This window comes from Orbicella faveolata, unplaced genomic scaffold (assembly GCF_042242905.1).
Source record: "Orbicella faveolata isolate gen_17 unplaced genomic scaffold, um_ofav_v1 contig_27, whole genome shotgun sequence".
Taxonomy (NCBI): domain Eukaryota; kingdom Metazoa; phylum Cnidaria; class Anthozoa; order Scleractinia; family Merulinidae; genus Orbicella; species Orbicella faveolata.
Genome location: NW_028301555.1, coordinates 7,795,867 through 7,815,366, shown reverse-complemented (window position 1 = coordinate 7,815,366; position 19,500 = coordinate 7,795,867). Strand labels below are relative to the sequence as shown.

Here is a 19,500-nt window from a genome sequence, read left to right as displayed (position 1 = left end):
AACTTTTCTGCTAGATTAACTTTTAACACGGTGTGCGGCTTGGTGTGCATTTCTGTAATGAACTTTTAGTAATGCATTTTCAGTACTGCGTTCTTCTGTAATGTACTTTTGTTCCACCACAATTACCTTAACATGGTGGTAATCAGCTCGAAAGCCAATAGCCACTCTGGCTACCACGCCATATTTTTTATTCCTTCCATAGCCATATGTAACATACATTTCTCTTTTCATATTTATTTTATAATACTGATGTAAATTAACTCTGAAAATGGTGCGCAACAATAAAAAAGTTGAAAAAAGTTGAAGTTGGCTCTCTCGAAGAGGTTCGAACGTTCATTATAGAAATCCGCTGTGCGAGGTGAGTGCAGGTTCATCGCCCTTCGCGTATCCTTCGCCTGCACTCATTGCTCAGCAGATTCTCCCCACCCGAAAAAACCCTTTAAGCCTCTTCGGAGGAGAGAGACTCCGACTTGTCCACAGCTTTTTACAGTTCTTCTGCTAACGTGAATACCTGAGAGTCGTTTGGCCATCTTACTCTTGGACGCTCGTTCACAAAGTGACATGAGAACGTCTAAAACTTCTGTGATTTGTTCAGGATCTGTCACGCAACTCAAGTATTCCACAATAAACCAAACTTCCTCTCGTTTCACTTTCTCCGTCAGGTAAAACTTAATCAATCCTGAAAAGTAATCAACAGACAAAAAAAAGATCATTATTGCGATGGCGTTTATCAATCATCTTATTAGCTACATTTTGTAACATTATAATGACATAGAGAATTCCGAGGAGGGAACTCATGTTAAGCTTAGTAAACACAATTCTAAGCTCAACATAAAACATTACCTCTGAGTTACCAACTGTACAGATTAAAAATCCTACAGAGCAAATCTCAGGGTATGACGAACCTGATGACGTAGCTTTAAAAAAGATAACTGTAGTTTTGTTATTGGCTGTTGCTAGGTAGCAAATTTTCATGCGCAAGCAACAACCAATCAGGGCCACTGAACGGATCTCTGTAGCGCTACGTCATCGCTATGGAAATTGGAAATGTAACCGTGACTGAGCCACGTGACTGTCTTTGTTTTGGGACTATAGATCGTTAATTGCAACTGACGTCATCGCCACCATGTTGGATAACCATTGTTTCTGTCATCCAAGGTGGATGCCAGGGTCTTTGTCATTTGAATCTCTCGGGAATGGTTGCAAACCACCTATAACTTTGAATGGGCCTCAAAAATGTCTCTGTTACAGTCGTTAAGATATACGCTTCCATGGTAAACAAACCTAACAACGACGCTCTGATAATCTTTACTTCCTCCTGAGTCAGCTGTACTTCATTCTCTCGGTTCCGGCCAGCGGAATTACCCATCTGTGAATTCTCTGCATAGTATTGAGTGATTACATCAAGAAAAAATCTCACACCGTATTCCGTACGAAAAATCTGCGGAGAATCTTTGATCTGCGTGGATATGAATTGAATGTGTCCGATCCTCACGTTAAATTCACTAGAGCTCCAAATGCGGAAATCAAATAACAAATTCTCGAAAACACTTTGTAACACAGTCTCGTTCGTCACGCATTCCACCAGTGCTTGTAACGATCTCAATACTTGAACGTTTATGAGCTTAACGTCCATGTTTCGTAATATGCTACCGACGTAACAAAGCGTTTCTGCAAATTCTTCGTCCTTTACGTCGTGTCCTTTCAAAATACTTAAAAGTAAAAACATGAACAATGCAACGCCATTACAGTTGCGTGACTTGCAGAGTCTGTAAATTTCCTTCTTGTAAAATCGAAGGTCGTAGTTATCGTTGATGTAGACCCATTCCTCTTCCGGTTCTGCACACGGAGGGCTAGCACTAGCAGAGCCGCTGGGCCAACTGTTTGCGGGCTCAATTGTCTCTGATTGGGTGGATTCTGCTTCTGAACCGGAGCTGAGGTGCCTTAAACAAATTGACAGACATCACAAGATCAGAAGACGAGAGACTACAAGTTAACAGACCGTTAAAACGCTCCTGGAGAGCTTCCGTAACGTGAGGCGACTAGGAAGGGATGCTAGTAAATCGCAGAATCCACCCTCCCCTATTTTGCTTGACTGCTCCCATCAATAAGCCATAATTTACAGAGTTATACACTTTGGCTGAGAAAGGCACAGTGAGAGTAAAGTGTCTTGCCCTACACAACTCAGTAGACCCTCGCTTAGCTCAATCAAAACCTCTTGATTTGTAGTTCAAAACTGAAAAGTTCAAAGGTAAGATTTCTCTCTCTTTATGGTCGTCTGAGAAGAAAACAAGGTCGAAAATGAGACATAAAAACTAAACAATCAGAAGAAGTTTTTTGAAGCTTGGATGTACCTTTCAATGGCATCTCCCGTTTTCGCTTCTGACTGCTCCAAATCAAACACTTCCAGTTGTTCACTGCTGTCGATACGTGAAGGCTTCGGTGGCTCAAAATTTGAGATCTGCTCCAACAACGGCAAAAATATCTTCATGCCACCGATACAGCGAAGAACGTCCTGAAAATAAAAAAAAAACCCCACTGATTGGAACAAATTGAACATTTACCAAAATGAAGGCTTCCGGCGTTCTACATAATACAGTCGAACCTCTCTACAACAGCCACACTGGAGGCAGAGTTTACTGGCCATTGTGGAGAGGTGGCCATTGTTTGGAGGTTAAAATAAGAATAAATCTCTCAACTGGGGCGAAAATATGTGGACGCTGTAGAGAGGTGGTCGACGGTATGACTACAGGCTCACACTGGCAGAACGCACCCAAGATCTCGAAGGAGTAGCATGAAGTGATAAGGTTTTGAACTAGAAGTAGAAAATAATGTTTTTTGATATGTTTTTTGATAACAAAGTCTTCTATACCTTCATGTCCCAGGTGGTACATCTATGACCAGTTAACCTGTGTAGGAGAGAAAAATGGCACAGGAAATACTGAAGTCATAACTGTGAGTAAGGAGTTTTTCATTTAAAAGCGCAGTCACATATTAAGAAAAGATATCCAACTTACCTGCCATCTAGTTGAACTCGTCCTGGTTGTACCGGCGTCAAATCACTGCACATGTGATCACGACCAGCCTGAAATCAAACAACAGTGAGTCATGTCTAATAATCTAAACACCCACTACAACTCGTAATTTGCTATCGCAATTCGCGAATTAAAAATGGAAGAGTAACCAGGATTACAAATCATCTTAAGAAAAACGTTCTCTGGTTAAGAATTTTCTTTTCAACGTAAGCTTTCGGCTTCCAGTGTGCAGCCTATAAACAGTTACGACGTCTTCTCAATTGTCTAAGTATTACATGTTTGCTGGCCTAGTGAGTATCTCTTCCATGCTAGCTTGTGCTCCACAAGTTTCGCTTCTCTCCTAAAAGGGTGGGCTCATTTTCCATGAAGCACCTGTTAGTTCAGCTTAGAAACCCAGAGCTGCGGTTTACAAAAACGTGACGTTTGTAATTTTCTAATTCTCTTGATTTCGTGTGATATCTCCCTAAGATCCCTTGTCCATTATTCTCTAGACAACCCTTTACACATAATCACATAAATGTTTTTTCAACAGTTTCAACCTGGTTTGAGGCCGGTTGAAAAAGTTGATCAACCAAACCAAACGAAAACGGTTTTTCCCAATAGAACACGAAAAAACCCAACCAACCATAAACGGTTGATCCCAATAGAACACGACCTAACTGTCTCAAGTTGTCCAAGAACACGACATAATGACTCAGGCCAGAGCACGAACTCTACAACAAGTAAATCTAGAGCCTTATACACTAACAATTAAGCCTTCAGCTAGATGGCATTACAGTGGAACCAAGTAATGTCCTTTGGTATACTCACCTTTGAATTGTAGAAAAGAACCAGTTTAAGAGATAAGTCATTAAGAGCAGACTGTGTAGAGCTGGCCGGATCAACTGGCTGAAACAGGTTAAGATTATTTGGGCCTGAAATAAGAGCAAGATATACTAGTTTTGATGACTAGAGTAACCAACCAACCCACAGGCCTCCCACCGTCATTCCAGACTTCTGGTGAGTCAGGCGACAAGTCACAGACACACCAACCATTTGCAAACAACCAACTAACACACCTACCATTAAAAAAAATGTTGGTTGCGCATGACGTAATAAAAGACTGCACCCAGAGGTCGAGTGTTCCCCTTAAGATTGCCTAAGATCCGTGACATCGCCCCTTCGCCAACGTAATTATGTTAACAACAAGGGTGGTTAAGACCGGGGAAATCCAGACCGATCACGAACTCGTAAATCTTGAAATCACGTGGAAAGACCTACCTGCAGCATGTAACGCAGTGATGTAATTCTCCTGGAGTCCTTCACTGAACACACATACGGGGCCTAACTGCCCCTGCAGAGATGTTGGGATGCCCCACACATAATCCTGTGACCCAGCAGCGATGGTGGCACAGTGGGGTGAAACGGTCTCAGATAACCCTGGAAAAGAGAACGTAAACTTTCGGGGAGCGCTTTTAGTGTCCTCTAGGTCTTTTGGTGTACAGATGGTCTGCAGGTCACCAGATCCAATTTGACAACTTGCGAGATCCTAAAACAACAGCAGACGTATAAAAAAGCTGGGATTCTCGCGGGAATCTTTCTCATAGAAGAGGCGCAAAAAGTAGAAAGAATTGAATGTAACATTAGCGCATCGGGTCAACTGATTTTCCACGCATACGTAAATAAAATCTGTTTGTCTTTACCTACCACCTAATCACCACTTTTAACTGGTGATTCGCTACTTTAAAAGTGGCGAACAACACTGAAATTTGTGGGAACTGCTTTCAACTCTTTTATGTAGGACAAGACAGCCCTCGAAACGTAAAAAGCTTGTTTTTAATGCATCTTCAACGGTTCACTGAGAAATTTTCTTGGACCGGCCTGCGAGTTTAACAAAGCTTTTACAGCAATTCTTTCCACGTCAATTAACTTGCTCCTACCAAACAACGGTAAAGATATTTCATGTATTAATAACTGTTGGTGTTTACCTCTGAGAGAGAAGGGAACTTCATTGGACAATTGATCATGAGTGCACCATCAACATACACAGACACTGTGCTCTGACCAAAAGGACGACGGGAAGGAAGATGCGCAATCGCAACAGAATGCTACAGAAAATGTAGAGAGAACAAAAAAGAGGGTAACCCGAAAACACTGCCTATAGACCGGTCCACGGACTACCCCTACGGACCCCCTCTGCGGACCACCCCACAAAATAGAATAAAAATAATAAATAAATATTTCAGTTGCGGGTTGTCTAATAGATTACTCGTGACGGCGAAATTTCGAACGTTACATTGTGGAAATGTAACAGACCTGGATTCAGGCTCGGGCGCAATTTCTATCATTACACATTGCCATTTCCGTTGCTGTCGCCATAAAGTATATGAAAGACGGGGAAGCCTCCGGGAAGCCTCGAAATTTGTGCTTTTTCCCCTCTGTCATTGTTCAGCCCATTCTCCCGTGGATTCGTGAACTCGTTCCAGGCTTCACAATTTGCTCAGCGGAATAACAGATACAAACAAGAATACAAGGCCTAAAAATATATCTTTCATAGCCAGATTGAGCTAGGAAAGGAAGGTAAGAACTTTCCTTCTTACCATCGGCATCTCCTTACGCTGAAAACAGCTTTTAGGCATATGTTTTTGGGGGAGGGTCTGTTACATTCGCACAGTGTAACACTTGAAAAATCACCGACATGAATAATCTATCAGACAACCCATAAGTGAAATCTTTATTTATTATTTTTACACTATTTTGGGGTGGTCCGTATAGAGGGGGTCCGTAGGGGTAGTCCATGGACCGGTCCATAGGTAGTCCGCGGACCCGGTCCGTAGTGGGGGTCCGCGGACCAAGGGTCAGTGTTTTCGGGTTACCCCAAAAAAGATCCAGTTACAAAAATGTCAGCACAAATTCAATGAACTCCGCGTCTTCTTTGTTTATGAGTCTCGAGCAGCTCTCCCCTGTTCCAAAGACTTATCACAAAACTCACGGCTGCATCTGACCCGGCCAAGGGTAAGGCTCATTGACATAATTAATGCGCAGAGTACTGTTAGTCGGACCACGTCCACAACGAGCCGAAGAAATTTGAAAACGGAGGTTTCACTCTGAAAACGCATACCACGTTTTCCGACTACACTACGCCGGAGAAATTTGAAAACGCAATAATCACCGGTCGTTTTGAATTTGTGTTTGAGGAAAACTCGGTCAGGGAAATCACGTGATTATCGTGACGTCATCGTTTTCGAAAAGCTCAGTTTTCAAAATGTCTTCCGTCCACACTAAGACGCAAAGCCGGCGTTTTTAAATTCCTCCGGTGTGGAGAGCGTTTTCAAAATGCTCCGTTTCTGGGACGGATTAGTGTGGACGGTAGGTAGGCCTAACCGTAGAAATAAAGCTACGTTTTCAAAGTTCTCCGCCGTAGTGTGGACGGGGCCCAAGGCACTGTGTTATCCCGATTACGACCACCTCGCTGAGAGAACCACTTTCATTTGGTCCAAACAAAAGGTCTGTCGGACAATTTTTTTTTTCAATTTGAGAACTCTTCAATACAGCCAACGGTAATACCAACGCATTTCTTGTCTCAGGTTCGTGGCCAGATACACGTATAAAACTTGATATTCCACTATATTCACTCAGGTGAGCCCGGCCCCATCTTCTGAAGTAATCCAACTCAGCTGTATTATCAATACGAGAGAAACAAAGATCTATAGAGAACATACCCAGGTTTGGTCACACAGCTGACAAACTGGTACAGTCACAGTCATGTATTCCTTTCTGTTGCACACTGCCACAACTAGATGCCCAGTTGAGGAAAAAAACGCCTCTAAACCAACTCCAGAAGTGGTAAAAAAGCTGTGAAGATGAAAACAAAGTAAGCTCTTTCGAGACTTGATTTCAATAAAATCAATTTGTTAAGCGAAGGTGTTCCCTGCAAGAAAATCGTGCTATTGTGAATTGATTTCAATGTCTTGCCTGTAAAGATTTCGCCGATAGTGAAATATCTTTCTTTCCATGCTTAAATTGCTCCTTTCTTTGATTTCAACTGGATCCAGGCAAACCCAGGCATGGAATGTAAAACTATTTCCAGGCCATTTTTGGATTCCTGGAACTGAGATACCCTGAAGAAAACAAATAAAAAAATATCTTAATCATTCAATGTGCAATAGTGGCCCGTACTGCTCTAAAAGTCCGGATATGAAACTTCCAGAGGTTTGAAAAAAGTTAACCTTGCAAATGGCAATACTCACCGCAGAGGGGTGGTGTAGGTCAAAGAAATGTTTTGCTCTCAAGCGGCTACTACTAAATGACATTTTCACAAGAGCTTGGAGAAGTCTGTGAGCAAAAGGAATCTGTCGATCAGGAATAAAACTAGATTAGTATTTAAAAGGTTTGAACACTTTGAGTGTCAGCCATTTGTCTAGTAAAATTGTCTGAATGAGGGTAGCAAGTTTTCTTTAAATAGACAGTCAGTTGTGACACATGTTTAGTCAGTGTCTTGTACTCTGGGGGAAGTAATCAAGGTTGATTGCTTGACCAAGAAATAAAGTCGAACCTCTTTAATATGGACACAAAAGAGGCAGACATAGAGTGTCCTTGTTATAGACATGGGTGTATTATACAGGAAGAGATCAATATATGAATTCTGGTTTTGGTGGGACTAAGCTAACTATCCAGTCCTTAATATAGAGGTGTCCATGTTATGGATGCCTCTGTAAGGAGAAGTTTGACGGTACAGAATTTCACAGACAGGAGTACACTAGTCAATAACCTGTGTGCCATTCTCAAGAGGCGTGAAGAGACCAATCATCTGTTTGAGTTCACATGATGTCACAGAATGGGCACCAATGGCTTCCAGCATACCAATCAGGGACTCTAAAAGAGAGTATTTACAACATGATTAGTGACACTGATAAGAAACATTTATTGCTATAAGTAATTACAAAGGTTGGGTATCCTGTGATCCAGGAGCTTGCCACAGATTACCAGCCGGTCCAAGACAGTACACTGTTCCCTTGGCTAATATTCCTTATTTATTTATTAATTTGGAAAACAGCACCATTGAAAGCTAAATTAGGTACCAGCTATATGTACCAGCTACAGAAACGCAATGTGAGAAAATGTGGAAGGGAAATTAAATGTAATTTATTCACCCACAAAACATGGAAAAGCTTTAATGAACTTGTTCTGAAGTGTTTGTGCACCAAGATTGAATAAGAATTTAGAGTGTTGGTTTTTGAGGAGCGAGGACAACTGACACATTGAAAGGAGGTGAGCGCTATCATGACTGCGGCACCCCTGCACCCTAGTAGCTACTGTGCCATGAAGCTTGTAAACAGTTGTAGATACACTGTAGTCAATGGAGAGTACCTGCCCAGGTGATGTCAATGTTCTGTGCCTCAGATTCCAAAAGCATCACAACTTTACTGAACACACCACTCGTGCTACATAACATAGCATTATGCATAGAAAACTTGCACAAGTGTCTGGTAGATTCTGTCACCTTTCTATTATGAAAAATATACAAACAACAGTCAATGGCTTATTAGAAACAATACATAAAACAGACAGCTCTTTAATTAAAGTGCACCTAACCCCCAAATTTTTTTTTCGCTAAAACAAATCTAGACTTTATTTGAAGCATTTGGGCAAAGAAATTTTTGAATTTGGTTGAATCCTCGATTTTCTATGCCCTTTCAAAGTCGCGATTAAGTGTTTCACGACCGCGTTTTAGGGAGTCTGGGGCGGCGGTACCTGATGACGTCTACCCAGGAACCAAACACAATAGCGCCTCAGTCAACTCACTGTATTTGCTCGAGAAAATAGAATGCAAAACTAATCGTTCCGATGTATTTTGGGACTAAAACGTCCAAGTTTTGTCTCAGAATCATTTCTTTTTCGTCACTGGAGTCAGAGTTAAGTTTCGATTCGAAAGGCTCCGAAATAAACTTCGATCGAGCACGTTCGACAACTCTGAACTCACTGCTTAGAGCTTTGAGAGCAATTTACAATATTTCAAGCGACGACGGGGAAGACGTCTTTGCGGACGAGCTGCTTGTATATTAGGAATGGAAAGTTAGATACGAAGTGGAGGAGCAGGCAAACGAACAGCAGGAAAGAAAACTCAAGGACTGCTTTGGATGGTAATTTCGTCAACTAAACATAAGATTCCCACGCGTGTTTATAGCCCGTTTACATTTGTCCTTACCGAGAATGTATTTTGTCAAGGTTCTGTTAAATCCAGTTTGTGTTTTACTTTCAGTTGAATGCTTCATGTTTATAAGAGCGACGTACGTGTTGCAGTTTTCGAGACTTGATGACCTCCAAAACATTGGCTTCGATCGATTGAAAATTGTATTGTTTGGACCTGTATTTTTGAAGCTGCGGGAAGCAAGGCGGAAGGAAACATTTCATACAATTACCGATTTCACATTGTCACACGTTTTAAGTCGTAACTCCAAATAACCAATGTAAATTGTTCTCAAAGTTTGCAGTGAAATTCGTCGGATAAGCGAAAAGGATGTGTTCCCTAAGGGGTCCGCAGATAATGTTACGCGGTCATATTTTCGGCGCTATTGCACAGAATCTTTGTCACACTGCTGATTTCTAAACCTTCGAAAAACTCTGTGAGTCTAACAATTTTGTTATCATGTAATTCTAGAGGATTAATCTTCGACTTTCATCTAAATCGAAAGAGAAATAAGTGTTGGTTAGCGGCGTACAGTTGCGATCTATTTACATATCAGTATAACGCTTCTTGATCATGACCGGATCACACAACTTTGCCGGTTATGTTATAAATACTGCGGGATTGGAAGATATAGGTTGTCGGTGGTATTTCTACAAATTGCTGGTTAGCTTTAAGCAGAAAATTTATGGAAATAGCGTTCGAAAGTCTGCGGAACAAATTCCAGTGAGAGTTCTTCAATGGTTCTCACAGATTCAGTTCGCTTGTTTCGGTTCGACAAAATCAACCATCGTTTACGTCTTTATTGCACCATTAGCCGATCATCGTCAGTAAATTGTACAGTATATCTTTCTTTAAATCTGGAATATTGCTGCAACAGCCGATAGCACCTCTGGAAGGCGTTTCTGCGCACTTTTCGAATGTGTATTGCACCATCCTGAAGGAAATGAGAGGAAATGAGATATCCAACCTTCCTGGGTAGACGTCACAAGAGCCGCTGGACCCATTCTCCTCAAACTCGGTCGTGAAACAAAATGGCGGTGTTTTGGAGCTATTTTCGAGATTTCGTCGTGGCACAGAAAATCGAGGATTTAAGGGAATCCAAAAATTTTTTCACAGAACTATTTCAAATAATAAGTAGATTCGTTCTACCGAAAAAAAATTTTTCGGGTTAGGTGCACTTTAACCCAACAGCTTACAAAGTTTTAACTTAACTTACCTGGCAGAGCATGCATATATGAAGTCAGTAAATTATTTTAGTGCTGAACAAAAAAGAGAATACCGCAGCTACGCAGTTTTTGAAAATATAATATTTCTTTCCCAAGTCTGAACAATAATTGTAGTCTCTTACCACAGAAGAACTGCATCTTCAGCTAACAAAAGGTACCAAACACTCTCAAAAAAATGTTTTCAGTCTCTTTAGAAATTAAGTTTCAGACACAACAGAAAGCTAAAATTAAAATGAAATAATTGCACATTTCAGAAAGTATTGTAAATTGTATAACTCTGGGGTAACACTGAGGCACGCAATGTGTGCTAAGATTTCCAGCCCTTCCAACTCGCTGGAGTTCTACAATGCTAGGCAACAAGAAAGATTATTACATCTTACTGTTAGAACTGACAGCACCACAAATTTACCTTTTGTTGTCCACTGATAAAGAAGGAACCCAATTAAGAATAAGCAGGATAACATCCACATTGTTGATCACTTTATTTTCTTCAGTGTACACACCTTCTACCACCTGCACAGAAGACAAAAAAACAAAAAAAACAAATCTTATGAAGAGCTGATAGTTAAAAAAATATATAATGATTATACACATTCATTCTTCACAACTTTACACTGAATTGCTTTTCCACGTAGTAATGACTGCACACTTAACAGGATAATGTCAACATTATATGATTTAATAATATTCAATTTGATATTAATCCAACTGCAAATTTAGAAATACCTACCCAATCAAACAGCAGCTGAATGAATTCTCTAGATGGTGACTGAAGTCTTTGGAGATAACTGCAAAACTTTTCAAAGCTCACACTATCTTTGAACACTTCCTGGAAGAAACCAAACAACAAATTAAGTTGAACCAGTTTTGCGATTATACATGTAGCTACAAAGCAGCTTTGTCTTCTGCATGGAATATCTGGTGTCAGATCTCAGACCTTTTTTTGTGTACGGAAAGAATTGAGTACACAAAGGAAAACCTTTTACACTTGATTTGATCATCAGTGCTTGAACCCTGCATACTGCCCTCGGATGGCGTTGCTGTGTCCTTAGCCAAAAATCTTTACTTTACTACAGAGGTGTACATAGACATACGTATACAAAATGGGTACAACTGACCATGATCAGTGATGGATCTAGGGGAGGGGCCCTCCTTATTTTGGGTAAAAAAAGGAAAAATCACAGAAGGAAGAAAAGCCCGCAGGGCAAGCAAAAAAGAAACCGGCCCCACCCTTAGCTCAAGGTCTGAATCTGCCACTGATTATGATAGGTTGGGCAAAAATGTCGTGGGTAACTTGTGACAGACTATTTCATCCCTGGGAAGTATGCTATACAAACATAGCTAGTCTTAGACAAGCTTGGAAGATGTACACCTAGTCACTACCCACTAAAAAGACTTAAGAACTGTCAAAATTAGTAGGCTACTTAGTCATCACTAGGTTTAAGAAGGTTCTGTTTGTCAGATACCTTAGCAGCTGGTGATGCAAGCATGATTCTCTGTATTGCCAGCACACAACTCTTGTACAAGGTGTTCTGTATGTCTGCACTTTGGCACTGTTCAAAAGAGGAGTAATACAACTGGTTTCTAATGCATGTGTTTTATTAGAGTGGTTTTCAATTGAGTGTCGTAAAAGTGAAACCAAACCGATTACTTACCAATTAGGCTGCTCAGCCAATCTCAAACTGTAGTAAAACCAAAACCAAAGTAATTGTCTGATTACTTTCGACACTCAATTGAAAACCTACTGTACATGATTGTAGGTGAAAACATTTTACTACAACTTTTTAAAATATATAAACACTTAATTTATAAACAGATGTAGTGAGTTACACTACAACACACAAATTCACATTGGATCCATAGAAGCATCTTCAAAAAAATAAGGCTTAAGACCAAGTTTACCAGAGGACCAGGCAGGGGTGATACATGCCATCTCTCCTTTTTGGATGAAACTTTGCCAGATTGAAGGTACTACCCAACAACTCTAAAAGACAAAGTGGGCCGGCTTTGTGATTTTCCCCTTAGGAGTTAGACCACCCCCCCTGGTTTTTTGCCCAAAATCCCAAAAATGTCACTAAAATAAGGATCAAATTTAAACATCGCTCCTGCTTACAGAATACATTGAATTTTATTGGTATTTCACACAAATAAAGATTGGACCTATCTTAGTTCACACCAGCAATTTCAAGTCATTTGAAGTGACAGGTGCCAATCAAGGAATGTCATTTCCTACCCATGTCATGCAACATTTAGCTATAAGGCAAATTAGCTCAAATTCTGACTCAAATATTGCTTAAGTCCAACTTTCTAAATCAAAACTAATTTCATCACGGTTTAGAGTCACCCTTGGCCTGATGAAATCAAGAGTAAAATTTTTGGCATCTGTTATTTGTTGGTAATAAAAGTTGTTCAAACAACATGACAAGAGGCTAGTTTTAACAAAGAGACAAGGGCGAAATCTAAAAATATTAGATATTATAGAATCAGTTCATTAAAGTTATTTCTATGTTAATGTCATTAACAAAGTCTTTGAATATTACTTAGGGCAGTGGAAGCTCAATGAATGCAAAACTCTTTGCAATATCCCATAACCCTCGGACGTACAAGGGAGGGTGGGGGGTAGATGTCATCCCCCAATAAGGCATTTTCAAAATTTTGGGCAAAAAACCAAGGGGGGTGGTCTAACTCCTAAGGGAAAAATCACAAAGCCGGCCCACTTTGTCTTTTAGAGTTGTTGGGTAGTACCTTCAATCTGGCAAAGTTTCATCCAAAAAGGAGAGATGGCATGTATCACCCCTGCCTGGTCCTCTGGTAAACTCGGTCTTAAATTTACAAGTTCGTTTTGTAAGCATTACCATTTGCAGGTAATATTTATCACCTCTTTTGGTTAATAGATCTATAACTTTTGTTACAAATTATTCCTGCTTTGAAAGTTTCCATTCTCTCAGACTGTCAATGCCATTGTAAGTTAAAGCAACCACTTTGAAAGCCCTGTTTTGGAAAGTCATTGGTGCTACTGACATTTCCTCTTCCCACATGTCTCTGCCCTCTCTTACCCCTCCAACTTGCAACTTATATTAATTCTATGCCTGCTAATATTGAAGTGTATTTCTAACAAAATGATTTACAAGACATATTAGCAACATAACCTAATTTGAGATGGCATTATTAGCTTAAGAACCAACCTCATAGTCCAGAGCAGAAATGATAGCTTCAAAACACCCAACTCCTACAAACACGGCCTAGTGGACAATAAATGCCATATAACTTAATTAAAAATTATATTTTCTTACTGACAAGAAAAAATCCTTTAATTAGTTATTAATCACTCCCAATAACAGTAACTACATGTCTGATAGTAAATATTACATCAAAATATTGAATTTAAGCTAGGCCAAGATAGACGAAATCTGAGATGAATTCGAACATTGTCATAACTAAAGACTTTCATTTTATTTTCAACTCTGCATTTGTTGGGCAATAATTGTACAGGGCTCTGCTTCTTTAAGCAAGTTATTTTCTGTTACCTGAAGTACTGCAGAGTCTTCAAAATCTAGGATCTTGGGAATTGCATCTGGCAAACAAAATAATAAACTTATTTAATAGATAACTGAGGATTCCCAACAAAGCAGGAATTAGAAGGTGTGTATCAAGTAAATATTTTAAAGATTGATAATTATAACTATTCAAAAATATTAATTTGTAACTAAAATTCATGACATTAAAATTCTACAAAAAATGATATAATGCACTTTACAAAGATCAAAAGATAAAAAGTAAATTAAATACTTTTTATCTTTTGATCTTTATAAAGTGCATTTATCATTTTTTTACAATTTACCTCGTGAATTTTAATTATCAATATTTTTGAATAATAATCATTGTAATACAACAAGTGCTTACACATTAAAAGCATGTAGATCTTAGTAGATCATGTCTTGACAGCCATGATGTGTAAGTAGTGTAAAATAGTTAGCCATTAATTTATTTACTATCTCCTATTGACTTTCCAGTGGAACAACTTTTGAAGTACAAGTTTAATTTAATATTTCATCCTTAACAAGCTAACATGACTGTCACTCACCAAGCATACATACACTCCTGGAGAAATGAGCCCGTAAATCTCTAAATATTTCCATGAACAAGAAAAAAGTCCGTATTACTACAGGTGAATTTTTTAAACTACTAATCAACATGCAGAGATTTTTTAATACAAGTACATATTCCCCAGCATCTGATTAGCAAGGGTTCTCAAATCTGGAATAGTAAATTCTCTAATTTAGTATCTGCGATGTTTCATCTTGGACCATTTAAACTTGTCTATTTAAAACTTTTAATAAATTGAATTAAACCTACTATGTGTAAAATACCTGAATTATATTTATTTACAGCTATCACAATAAATTGTACTAATACTATAAAATAGTCAATTAGTTATTAACAATTACTACTAACAGTAAAATGTGAACAATATTCTACTTTATTAGACACTTGTGTTCTTCTGGAAAATACAACATTCTTAAAACTCAAACAAGACTGCATCTGAGACCCAATTGGTGTACTTTCTTTCTCCTCACTTGTGAGAATATCGATGTCATCATTTTCCGTTTTTCACAGTTGTTTGTGCAAACACTCAGTGAAAATAGTGAGCAATAAATTAGTCTACATAATAAAAGGAAAATTACACTGTGGTGAGAACATAAAACAGAATTTTATTTTCTTGAGTTAAAACAATATTTTACTCACATGCTATGCTCGTTTGTACAATACTAATTTTACAACTCAAAAATAAAATTCATATCTTTGTGCTGCTATTTAATATCCTCTATTTATCATCAAACTGCAGCGAATACCATCCAAATAACAGTACAAATATACAGCGATATTGTACAGTTATTTGTACGCTAGAAAACCTGTTTACCAGACAGGTCAGCACATGCGCGCAAAACTGTCACACTCTCCCTCTTTTACTGATAAATTTGTTGACTACAGCAGTTGGATAATAACTCTCCTATTAGACGTTTTGGTATGTAGTATTGCTTTATATTTTTACTCCATGTTTGTATTTTGACTCGCCCTACGGGCTCATCAAAATACGGCACAACTCGTAAAAATATACAGTGATACTACACACCAAAACATCTAGTAAGATATATTTACATGTGAGTATTAAATTAAACTGGCCAAACAACACCACACAGAGCACGCACATGTCCAGTTCTAATGATCAAGATGCTAAATACCTGAGATGCATAATTTCCAGAAACCTCTTTAATAGCGAAGGAGTATCCACCAGTAACTAAAGAAAATTGACAAAAAATAAACTCAGCTTCACCCTAAGGTTGCACAGTTGTACATTAGTTGCAATTAGGTTAAAAACAAGTATTGACAGAGGCAATTCAAATTCTCATCCAGAGGTAAAGATTAAGTCTGCATGTGAGCCATTAACTGGCCCATCAGGCCAGAGCTTATCCTGGTTTCTGTAACATGAAGCTGCTAGGAATATTTCTACTCCCCCATGGATGAGATGCTAGTCCATCGCTGGGTTACCCCCAGCATTAAATTCACCTGTGCCCATTTATACACCTGGGTGGAGAGAGGTGCTATGAGAGTAAGTACCTTGCCCAAGATCACAGCACAACATCCCTGGCCAGGGCTCAGACCCGGACCGCTCAATCCAGAGTCGAGTGCACTAACCATGAGGGCACCACACCTCCACCAATCCAGAGTACCTAATAACCAAAGGATAAAAGGAACCCGACCAGTATTCAAACTTGACTCTTGACCCAGTACTGAACAATTAAACTATATATACTAATTATAATGGGGAATTTTCACATGAATGTACAAATATTTGTAGAAAATCAGTCACATAGCTTGCATACTTGATGTTGGTTGCTTAAATTTGCATGATGAATAAGATGGATAATTTTGACGAGGCATGCCACTGCTTGTTCCAGCTGTTTCTGATCCTCTGGAGTCACAGTGCATGAGTCATTGTCTGAGCTTGGCGGTTCTTTGTGATCTTCCAGAAATCGAAAGAGACTGTCTGTAGTATCTGGAGAAATGTCAATCGCAGAACATTCCTGCAAGCAGTTGGATTTAATAATCAATGATTATGGTTTAATATGTTCAGGGAGCTATGTCATAATTAATGTTTTAAATCTTTCCTGTAGTCCGATCATGTATACTTAAGGCATCCACAGTCTAGTGTCAATCGATACCCTCGATCAATACCGTTGATGGACCGTCCATGGACCCTCAATCGACACTCAATTGATACTCTATCGAAACTCCATTCACCCCTTAGTTGACACTCAGTCAACACTCCATTGACATCTTGGTCCAAAGTCGACTAATTTTAGATTGTTGCATATGAGTCGGTCGACACTCAGCCAACTCTTGACCAACTGTTGATCAAGTGTTGATCAAGTCTCAACCACGTATCGATCGGGATGTTGATTGAGTACTGATCGAGATGTCCATTGAGGGCATTCATCAAAGGTATCAATTGACACTCAGCCATGGATGCCTTAAGTACACATGATCCCTGCAGTCTTCCAATTAAAAGAAATTACTGTACAATTAATATTGGCGGTGAGGAGATTGTGATGGGCTAAGAACAAAGAACCTGGATACCTAAGCCTGAGCGTGTTCCACTCTCGCCAACCTTCTGGTGAGTCATGCATTGTTATCTCTTGCCCCCACCCTTCACCAACTCTCCCCAAAACAGGAACATGCTCAAAAAGTTGCACACTACAGTTGGATTTTTTGAGGACGTTCTTTTCTGATTCCTGCAGTTTCTAGGGTCCAAATGAAAAACTTGCAGAAATCAGTGAAGCCTCACCTTTTTCAAGTTATCTGTTTGTGTGCATGTGATCTAAATATAAGCCTGATCACAGACTAGTTGTACACTTTTGCACACCTCTAAAATGGCTGATTTTGATGAAGGACAAAATTAGCAAAAGATATCAAACTTCAAAACAAGAATAACAAACGATTTCTTCTACTGTTAAACAGTTTTGATACAAATGGCCAAGTTATTAAGCCATTCAGGTGTGAATCTGGAAGGAATAAGTGCCTTCTATCGCCAACTAAAGAAATTATTTAATTAGGAGCGCTCGAAATATTGCACAGGTTTGCGCGAGGCAAGTGGTCAATATACGCTAAAATAAACAACTATAAACTTAAGTTAAAGTTTTCAACATACCTCACTATTTAGGTAACTCCAGATTTTTTCCGGGCTGAGTAATGTTCTGCAACAGTTAAATCAAACCAACAGAGTTGAAAATTCGCATGTTCCGGTAAAATAAACAGCAGAGAGGAAATAAGCTATAATATACCCTAAACGTATCTCCTACAATTTCAGTAATCTGAGGCATCTGACTAATCAGAAACTATATCTAAACAAATGTAAATTTGCAGAAAAAAACTTCGCGAAATCTGAAGAATGGAATTGAAAACACTTGCCTATTATTGTCTACCTCACTTAATCTCTCTTCCAATTCTTCCGCCATCTTTGTTTTCATTGATCAAGTGCACTTCCAGCGTTCTGAGTATGGACTGGTGCCAAGTTTAGCTGATTGTAGGGGTACGGGTATGGAGTGAAGCCAGATTCATGACGACCCGGGCGAACGATCTGACGATAAAGCCTCGAATGCTACCTTTGCCAACGGTTGTCATTTTCCAGTACCTCTGTTTATTACACGACTAAGCTTATTCAGAGGGTCATGGACTCCTGCAAAATGTCCAATATTCTCTAAGTATTGAACCGAGCACTCTGTACCGAAAGATTTCCCACGATCACTTATGGATTATGTTTGTCAAAGAACATGCTTTCACATAAAATATACCTTTTCGACCTTTTCTTTTACTTCCAACTATCTATCCACGTGCGCGTGCGCGCTTGAAGTTTGCGATGTTTTTCCAGTAAGTGATTGTGGCATTAAACCCCTGAGAGGTAAAAACGTGACTTAACGATCATCCCTGTCACTTTTACATATGAATACCCGTTTCTCCCTCCACCTTCCCGTACCTCGTTGCCCGTCCCTGATGGGCGTGAGTGGGATACACGATACACGACTGTCAATTCATGGAAGCAATGATAGACCCAACCTCGTTCTCAAGGTTAAGAATAGACCAACATTTCCGTGGTTTATCCGGGGGACCAACATTTCCGTGGTTTATCCGGGGGATTTATCGGGTGGCGTATCCGAGGGCATGCCACCCAACAGGGATTAGGTTTTACAGGAGCTCCTGGTTTTTGGTCTTGCTGCCTGAACAGGGTGTATAATTTTATGCGTCTGTCGTAAGCAGGGTCTGAACCTATTATAAACAAAGTATAAGGTAGAGTTCAGTAACCCATGATCGGAGACGTTTGCGAGATCTTTTAATGGTCATCAGTCAAACTCAGATAATTTTCAGGACAAGACAGTAGTTGTAATAGGTATCCTCTGATTACATCCAATCCTGTATCCCAAAAAAGTGATGGGAAAGGAGTTGTTGACCACCTCGGGGTAGGCACTTAAGGTTTTCTTTGACCTAAACAAGGTTGGGTTTTCCTAACATTAGGTAGCCCCTGTACCCAAACATGGGTAAAGTACTCCCCTGGGGTTGTGCGCATGCTCGATAAATGACTTTTGCGCCTCGAAGGAACGTACACCGGAAGCGACGGAAATTGAACCTGATCTCCAAGCTGTTCTCAATTTTTCCAGCATCCTACACCGTTTTATTGCTTTCTTTTCTAGTTTCATGTGGAGAATCGAGTTGTGATAGTGTCGTTTACTATAAGATACAAAGGTGCTCTGACCAGTCGACTCGATTCCAAACAATGCACTATAAGCGGATTGTCTTTTGTGATTTCAATCTGTAAATGCTTGCAAGCTGGAATCTAATATTCATACAAGTTACTGAAAAGAGTGTTTAACTTCACCTGTTTGACATAGGATCTTTATTGTTAAGTTGCGCAGAAAAAATAATAAAAAGATGTAAGCAGCTGTATGGTAAAAGAATCATTAGTGGCAACATTGTTTTAAAATAATACCCCTAAGATGCACCAAATGCAGAAAGA

General features: G+C 39.5%; 1 protein-coding gene across 1 annotated transcript in view; it reads right to left on the bottom strand.

Moving 5' to 3' along the window:
* LOC110056268 (neurobeachin-like protein 1) overlaps window positions 1-18,337 on the bottom strand; it is a 32,361-nt gene extending 14,024 nt beyond the window's left edge. Inside the window, exons 1-24 of the mRNA XM_089296738.1 lie at window positions 18,284-18,337; window positions 17,901-18,168; window positions 17,641-17,686; window positions 16,316-16,516; window positions 15,674-15,729; window positions 14,515-14,555; window positions 13,958-14,004; window positions 13,616-13,672; window positions 11,897-11,983; window positions 11,161-11,259; window positions 10,840-10,943; window positions 8,385-8,521; window positions 7,786-7,889; window positions 7,265-7,366; window positions 6,990-7,135; window positions 6,737-6,869; window positions 5,003-5,122; window positions 4,296-4,563; window positions 3,846-3,949; window positions 3,018-3,085; window positions 2,873-2,909; window positions 2,355-2,515; window positions 1,285-1,943; window positions 512-679 (exon numbers count right to left, since the gene is read on the bottom strand). Coding sequence (XP_089152864.1) covers window positions 512-679; window positions 1,285-1,943; window positions 2,355-2,515; window positions 2,873-2,909; window positions 3,018-3,085; window positions 3,846-3,949; window positions 4,296-4,563; window positions 5,003-5,122; window positions 6,737-6,869; window positions 6,990-7,135; window positions 7,265-7,366; window positions 7,786-7,889; window positions 8,385-8,521; window positions 10,840-10,943; window positions 11,161-11,259; window positions 11,897-11,983; window positions 13,616-13,672; window positions 13,958-14,004; window positions 14,515-14,555; window positions 15,674-15,729; window positions 16,316-16,516; window positions 17,641-17,686; window positions 17,901-17,959 — 3,004 coding nt within the window. The 5' untranslated portion in view covers window positions 17,960-18,168; window positions 18,284-18,337. The remainder of the gene's footprint in view (window positions 1-511; window positions 680-1,284; window positions 1,944-2,354; window positions 2,516-2,872; window positions 2,910-3,017; window positions 3,086-3,845; window positions 3,950-4,295; window positions 4,564-5,002; window positions 5,123-6,736; window positions 6,870-6,989; window positions 7,136-7,264; window positions 7,367-7,785; window positions 7,890-8,384; window positions 8,522-10,839; window positions 10,944-11,160; window positions 11,260-11,896; window positions 11,984-13,615; window positions 13,673-13,957; window positions 14,005-14,514; window positions 14,556-15,673; window positions 15,730-16,315; window positions 16,517-17,640; window positions 17,687-17,900; window positions 18,169-18,283) is intronic.
* Window positions 18,338-19,500: the final 1,163 nt, after the last annotated feature.